Source organism: Cinclus cinclus, unplaced genomic scaffold (assembly GCF_963662255.1).
Source record: "Cinclus cinclus unplaced genomic scaffold, bCinCin1.1 SCAFFOLD_32, whole genome shotgun sequence".
NCBI lineage: Eukaryota > Metazoa > Chordata > Aves > Passeriformes > Cinclidae > Cinclus > Cinclus cinclus.
The window spans coordinates 906,375-914,634 of record NW_026912098.1 but is presented as its reverse complement, the minus strand read 5'-3'; the positions used below and the strand labels follow the sequence as shown (position 1 = coordinate 914,634).

The 8,260-nt window shown below is 50.6% G+C and overlaps 1 protein-coding gene across 1 annotated transcript; it reads right to left on the bottom strand.

Moving 5' to 3' along the window:
- Positions 1-5,443: 5,443 nt before the first annotated feature.
- LOC134057266 (olfactory receptor 14J1-like) lies at positions 5,444-6,208 on the bottom strand (the record flags this gene model as incomplete). The annotated part of the gene is made up of 1 exon (XM_062514263.1): positions 5,444-6,208. A coding segment is annotated over one exon (765 nt), but the record flags the coding sequence as incomplete, so codon positions are not given.
- Positions 6,209-8,260: the final 2,052 nt, after the last annotated feature.

Below are 8,260 nucleotides of genomic sequence, written 5' to 3'. Positions count from 1 at the left end.
CAGGACCCCATGGAACTAAGGATTCATGGAACAGTGTGGGACACATGGAACCTAGGGGCCACTGTGACATTGTGGGGTCTCATGGAATTAAAGAGAACTTTGTGACACTGCAGGGCTTTGTGGAACCAAGGGGAAGCTGTGACACTGTGGGGCTTCATGGAGCCAAGGAGAGCATTGTTAGCTGGAACCTAATGGAATTGTTGGACATGATACAAATTTTAATTTTTTTTAATGTAACTTCAGTCAGGGGTTGGTTTGCCTTTGCCCAGGGGAAGGGGAATTGAAATTTTTCTTCAAAAGACTCTGTTCACTGAGGTTGACCTGATGAGTTTAACATCTACAGATTGGGAATAGACAGGAGATACACAGGAGGTAAACAAACATTAATGAACATCACCCCCAGTGTGGGTGGAGACACCTGGTCTGGGAAAAGATTGGAAGACAGTGAAAGAATGAGGGGTTAATTCACATCAAAGGCAAAGGAATCAATAATCAATAGGAAGTCCAATCTTAAGAGCTGTGCAATTTAAGGTCAGTATTTTTTTTACAGAAACAGGCATTTCTTAGGGTTTGTCTGTATAAATATGTGAAAAGCCTATTAAAGAACCATGTGTGATGGAATGATTTTCACGGTGAAACGCCGGCAAGTGTGATTGGAATGATTTCTGTTGCACATGCTGGCCACAAAAACACCCTGGCCGGAATAAAGAAATGCCTAAATTCTCTAACACTGAGATGTTGTTGGGGAGTTTCTGTTTTTCATGCAGTTTCAATGTCAGTCCCTCTGAGCTTCCATCACCAACACAGGCTCATCATGGGCTCCTTAGAGGACATAATTGGAGAAGTTTTCCTGTTTGTGAGGAAAGAATGGAAAAGCCTGAGCAGGTTTCCTAAACAACAAAGCCCCACTCAGGAACCACATGCTCAGTACAGGCTGCCTGGAATGATGTCACCTTTCTACAAGGGACAGTGTGACCAGAAATGATCTCTGTTATCAGAATTCTCTGACTCTTTCAGCTGAATTCTCTGTCCCTGTCATTTCCCTGTGTCTCTGTTGCAGATGGAAGCTGCTGGTGCCATTCTCACCTTTAACCCCTCTTTGGAATGCAGACAGATGTTCCCAGCTGTGTTAAGCAGGTGTTGCTCAATGTTTATGCAAAGCTTTTGTATCCTCGTGGAACCAAGGAGACCCTTGTGACACAGCAGGGGCTCATGGAACCAAGGAGACAATGGTGACAGCTCGGAGCCTCCCAGAAACAAGGCTCCATTGTGACACTGAGGGGAATTAGGGGATCAAGGAGACCCTTGTGACACAGCGAGGCCACATGGAACCAATGGTCCATGGTGACAATGCAGATCCAAGGAGACCATGGTGACACTGTGGGACCTCATGGATCCAAGGGGCCCTTGTGACACTGAAGAACTTCATGGAACCCAGGGTCCAGTGTGACACAGCAGCACCTCATTGGAACAAAGGAACCATTGTTGGCAGCACAGAAACTCATGGAGCCAAGGGGTCGTGGTGACACAGCAGGGCCACATGGAACCATGGAGACCTGTGACATTTGGGAACCTTATGGAACCGAGGGTCCACTGTGACACTGCAGAAACAAGGAGACCATTGTTGACACTATGGAAGCAATGGAACCAAGCAGCCATTGTGACACTCCATGGCCTCGTTGAACCAGGGAGATCATTGAGACACTCCAGAACCTCATGGCACTGAGGGTTTATTGTGACACAGCAGGGTCCCATGGAGCCAATTGTTCATTGTGACAATGCAGATCCCAGGAGACCATGGCAATACCACGGAACCTCATGGAACCAAGGGGCCATTGTGACACTGCAGGGTCTCACTGGAACAAAGGATGTGGTTGATAGGACAGAAGCTCATGGAAACCATGGGACATTGTGACACTGCAGAGCCTGATGGAACCAAGTAGACCTCTGTGACACTGAGGAACCTCATGGAACCAAGGAGACCACTGTGGCACTGAGGAACCTCATGGAACCAAGGAGACCACTGTGACACTGAGGAACTTCATGGAACCAAGGAGAACACTGTGACACTGAGGAGCCTCATGGAACCAAGAAGCCATTTTCACACTGCAGAACCAAGTAGACCATTTTTGACAGCACAAAACCTCGTGGAACTGAGGGGCCATTGTTATGCAGTGAGGCTTTGGGGAACCAAGGGGCCATTGTGACACTGTGGGGACCCATGGAACCAAATATTCATTGTGACACTGTGGGGCTGCTTGTAACCAACTGTCTTTTGTGATACTGCAGATCCAAGAAACCGTGGTGACACCATGACAGTTCATGGAACCAAGGGGATGTTGTGACACACCAAGGCCTCGTGGAACCAAGGAGAGCATTGTGGCAGTGCAGAACCAAGGAGGCCATTTTGACAATAAGGACCCTAATGGAACCAAGGGTCCATGGTCATACAGCAGGACCTCATGGAACCAAGGGGCCATTGTGAAAACGTGCAAGGGCCATAATGGAGTCAAGGAAATCACTTATAGTGAAACCCATGGGATAGAAACTCCTGAACACAGTTTTGAGTATTTGGAAACAGATATTCTTTATTATACCATGGTGGTCACTCAGGGGCAATTATTCATCCATTCAAGTGCACTGAGCATCGAATGAAGAGAGATTATATCAGACACACTGATAATGTATTCATGAGCTATCCCCAACTCCTCTGACTTTAGCTGACATATTTATACCCCTTATCACAAGTCCTTATATGTTTCTGTGAGGTCTGTATTCAACATCTGGTGTCCTTGTGAGGGGGCTGTTCCTCAATCCCCGCTTTTGAAAAATGGCAATTTCCTTGTTTTGCATAATTTTTGCTTTATCAGCCTTGTAGAGATAAGCTGGCATCCTGCTTGCAATTTGTGTGGCTTCTGTTTGCCTCAGCTACATCCTTTATCCATTTCTCCAAGGCTGTGCTGTTCTGTTCTACTGTCCTTGATAAGAGTAAATGTTGTTCTGTTCTCCTGTCCTTGTCACAGTGCTCACCCTGCATGAAGGGTGTCTGCAACCCCCTCCAACCTCTGGGCTTGGGGTGGGTAAGTGTTCCTGAGGGAACAGGGATGGGACAGCCGGGCTGGACTGACCAAGGGATGTTCCATTCCATGTCACACCATGATCAGAAATAAACTGAGAGAAATGGGGGGCAAGGGCTGTAGGGGATTGATTTCTATTTAGAGACATTTTTCTTTCCAAACAGCACTGATATAGACAAAATCCTCTCCTGTCACAAGGTGTTTAAACATTTTCCACTGATAGGAGATTTCCCCTGGATTTGCTTACCTTCTGTTTGGCCTTTGCTTTATGTGGTTGGTTTGTTTGTGGGATTTTTGTCTTGCTGTGCGTACATTTGGACAGCATTTTTTGGTAGGGTTTTTTTTGTTGGATTTGGGTTTTTCCACTTCAAACTGCCTTTCTTTAGATGCATAAGTTTTTTTCTGCCTTTTCTACTGGATTGGTTGCTACCTGACATCAAGACAAATTTACCCAACTCAATCATCTTGCCCAATTATGTTCCGCTGTCACCATTAACTGGATGAGTTTGGTCACAGACTCCCTGTAGCATGGGAATATCCACAAACAAAGGAATTGAAAGTGCATTTCATGCCATTGTAGCGATAATAGAAATGTTCCACGGTGGTGGTCAAGGGCTGGTCACTGAGGGATGTCACCAGGGAGTGGCTGCCAAGAGGACTCTGTCCCATGGGTGACATTTGACCCTGACTGTTCAGCCAAATTCCCAGACACCCATGTCCCACTCCTGCAGCCCAGCTCTCTCCAGTCTGGCTCTGAGGAGAGCACAGCAGACCATGTCACAGGCCTGGCTGAAGTCTGGGCACACAACATCCCCTTCTTTTCCCTCCCACGGGGGCTCTGCAATCCCTGCCTTGTGCTGCCAGTGCCTGCAATGGCTGCAGGAGGATTTGCCACATGCCCTTCCCTGCTGAGCCTGACCAGTCTGTGACTGTCCCAGTGTCCCTCCCTGCCCTGTTTGCAGACTGGTTCCATGTCTGCCCTTCCCAAGTGCCCAGGACCCTCTGGGATGGCTCTGCCCTTTCCAAGGGGTTTGAGAGAGGTCTCACAGTGACACTGCCCAGCCTTGTCAACATCGCTGACACCAGAGGCCTTTTCCACATCCCTCAGTTCCAGGTCAGTGCCCAGAACACAGCACAGCTCTGTCCAGGTCCTTGGGGTGGTTCAGAAGGGAGGCAGCTCTGATTTCTCCCCACCCCAATGGTCTCTCTGTGCTGTCCTTGGCTGTCCTGGGCATTCTTTCCTGGAGCTTCCCTGCCCTGGATGTTTCTCTGTCTTTATACAGTCCTAACCATGGCCCAATACTGAGTTCAGGTGTTTTTCCAGGGTGAAGTGGCGTCAAGGCACTGTTTGTGTCCCCAGAACTGTGCCCCCCCCCCGAGTGCTGATGATGGTGTTTGTGCTCACTCAGGTTCATCTCCCCACACAAACACAGCACTCTGCTGAAATCTCCTCAGTACAGAGCAAACATGGCCTGCTGGCCTGCTCACTTGGTGTCCCTCCATGCAGGGACAAACAGCCTCCTGCAGGTGGGGCAGAGTCCAGTGCTGGGTTTGGTGGTGGCAGGGGCTGGTGTGGGACAATTGCCCTGGGGCACCTTCCCAGGCTGTGCCCAGAAGAAAGACACAGCCCAGGCCCTGCTCTGCTGCTCCCTCAGGTCCATCCCAGGAGCTCTGGCTGTGCCAGGACACTGCTGTGTGCCCCCTGCACACTGCCCCTCTGCCCCAGGCACTGGGCTCTGCTTTGCCAGGGCATTCCTGGAGCACATTGCTGACAGCAGCTCTGGAGGAGGGCAAAGCCTTCCTGGCCTGCCCTCAGGAGATGCCCTTTGCTGATGGAGCTGCTGTGCTGCAGCCCAGCTGTGTCCCAGCTGTGCCCATGGGCTGTCCCTGCCTGCGGTCACAGCACGGACACACAGCAGGACAGTGCCCAAGCTGCCGGAGCACTGCGGCCTTACAGCCACAGAAGGGCTGGGAAGGAGAGGGTGGAGTTGGGGAGAGCAGGTGTGGGAAGAGCCAGGGCCATTGTCCCTGGCTGTGCTGCTGTGCTGGGAGTCTGATCCCTCCACCTCTGCTCACAGGCACTGCCCCTGTGCAGACAGAGAAAGGCTGGGGAAGCATCTTGGACTCACAGGAAAGGGAAGGCACTTGTTTTGATTTAAATGCAAAGGGAACAGACCTCCTGGAAGTTTTGTGTTTCCAAAGAAAGATAGATATTAATGTATTAAATGCAAAGAGTAATATTATTGTATGTTTTAATAAAAATAAACACCACTAGAAAAAGGTACCATAGAAAAAATGGACAGATATGAGAGGAAAAAGGTTGAGATTGTAGGGAGTTACATTCTGAATGTTCTGCAGAAAAGAGTTTAATGGTTCTGAAAATACAGAGTCATTAACTTCCTCATGGCATCCTTGAGCTCCTGGTTCCTCAGGCTGTAGATGAGGGGGTTCAGGGCTGGAGGCACCACTGAGTACAGAACTGACAGGGACAGATCCAGGGATGGGGAGGAGATGGAGGGGGGCTTCAGGTAGGCAATAAAAATAGTGCTGAGGAATAGAGAGACCACAGCCAGGTGAGGGAGGCAGGTGGAAAAGGCTTTGTGCCTTCCCTGCTCAGAGGGGATCCTCAGCACAGCCCTGAAGATCTGCACATAGGAGAAAACAATGAACACAAAACAGCCAAGTCCTAAACAGCCACTGAGACCAATGAGCCCAAGTTCCCTGAGGTAGGAGTGTGAGCAGGAGAGTTTGAGGATCTGGGGGATTTCACAGAAGAACTGGCCCAGGGCATTGCCCTGGCACAGGGGCAGGGAAAATGTATTGGCTGTGTGCAGCAGAGCATTGAGAAAGGCACTGGCCCAGGCAGCTGCTGCCATGTGGGCACAAGCTCTGCTGCCCAGGAGGGTCCCGTAGTGCAGGGGTTTGCAGATGGACACGTAGCGGTCGTAGCTCATGATGGTCAGGAGGGAAAATTCTGTTCCAATGAAGAATGTAAAGAAAAACAGCTGAGCAGCACATGCAGAGTAGGAGATGTTGTTGGTGTGCCAGAGGGAATTGTGCATGGCTTTGGGGACAGTGGTGCAGATGGAGCCCAGGTCAGTGAGGGCCAGGTTGAGCAGGAAGAAGAACATGGGGGTGTGCAGGTGGTGGCCGCAGGCTACGGCGCTGATGATGAGGCCGTTGGCCAGGAGGGCAGCCAGGGAGATGCCCAGGAAGAGGCAGAAGTGCAGGAGCTGCAGCTGCCGCGTGTCTGCCAATGCCAGCAGGAGGAAGTGCCTGATGGAGCTGCTGTTGGACATTTCTGCACTCTGGGCATTGGGTTCTGTCATGGAGAAAGAGACAGTGAAGAGATAGAGGACACACCTGTAACCAAAATCAAAGCCATTTCCCTGACATCCTCTCCTCTAACACACAAAGACACAATTTACATTTTAAGAATTTCAGAGTAGATTTGTAAACTTCCCCCATATCTCTCCTGGTATTTCTTGATATCTGAAGTCTCACCATTTCTGCTCCCCTCAGGGAGACCAGAGCATGTTCTGTGAGGCAGAATGATGAGTGGAGGGAGCAGGAAGATGGTCCAGCATTCTGACCACTTCAGAGTTTCTCTAGGCTTTAACCATGTTCAGGGGGACGGTGATTATCCTCCCATGGTTCCCTTAAAAACCAACAGCTACTCCTGAGAACAGATGGATCCACCAGAGTCTGGCATCACAACTGTAACCAAGGAATTCTGTTGCTCATTTTACCAACCCAACAGCATGTGCAGTGCCAGAACAGCTCTGCCTTTCCCCATTAATCTTATGACTCAGAGATGCTCTTGGAAAGGTTGTCATCCATGATTAAAGCTCCAAGTTTGGACTGAAATCTCAGGGAGAGTTCCAAGTGTCCCAGTGATGGCACTGGAGTAAGGGAGATGCAGCTCCTTCCCTGGCTGCACTGACAGCATTGCCCACAGCCGGGCACTGGGGACAGCGTCACCCTGAGCCAGCTGTGCCCCCTCCCAGAGCCCCCAGTGCCGGGCAGCTGCTCCCAGCCCTGTGCTCTGCAGAGGGAACTGGGCCCGGGGCTGCAGAGCTGCCCCACGGCTCTGCTGCAGCTCTGCCTGCACAGGAGGGGCTTCACGCCTTGGAGCCCCAGCCCTGAGGGCAGAGGCTTGGCTGGGGGACAGGAGGGAGGGGGCTTCTTCAGACCGAGGGGCTGCACTGGTGCAGGGGATCCTCTGGAGATCTCTAAACTCCCCCTGACACAACATTTCTGGTTTTTATTTTCTATCAGTGCCTGATCTTCTCTCTGCTTCCTGCAGGTTTTCCTCCTGGAGATCCTTCCCTGTGCCTGATCCCTCCCTACCAACACTCACACACCCCAAATCTCTGTGCACTCTCCTTGTCCCTACAGAACCCTGCCTGTTTTCAGGGCACTGGCTGGGGGCAGGTTCTGTTTGCAGCTTGGGGAAAGGACAGGTCAGACTGAGCCTGATGGGTCCAGCACAGGGGATGCTGGTGCTGCCCCAGGGCAGAGCGGCTGAAAGCACATTAGGAAATGCCCGTGATCGTATTGATCACTAAAAATAACAGTTTGCATGTCTCAGGCATTTGTGAAAATTCATATTACCTTTAATATTTATCCCCTCCCTCCCTGCCATTCTCCTATACCAGGAAACCAAATACAATGTCTTAGGAATCACCTTCATATTTATCAAAAACCTTGTCTTGGAAATATTCTATGACATATTAGAACACCTCAGCATGTCAGAGCTTCACGAGCATTTCATCTCCCCTGCACCAGAAACATTCAGAGTTGTACTCACAGAGTCTGTGGGCATTGGGATGTTCCAGCTTTAGGAGATCACTGCAGGAGCTGCAGCTGCATTGTCCTGCAGCCAGAGGCTTCCTGTGTCCCGGGCTGGGAGTGATTCTGCCCCAGGCACTTGTGAGCATCTTCCCAGCCCTGACTGATTGAAGCTCTCTGTGCCTCTGTGCTGTGCCCAGGGTGGCTGCAGGCAGTGCCCTCAGCCCTGCTGGGCTGGGAGAAGAGCTGCTCATCAAGAGAAATGGGTTTATGAAGGTCTTCTTCATTGCCAGGACTGTCCTCTGTGCCAGGATCCCAGCCAGCTCAGCAGCACAGACACAGCACAAGGACTTTAATGAACCTCTCTGGGATTTGCTGCTCCAGACCCTGAA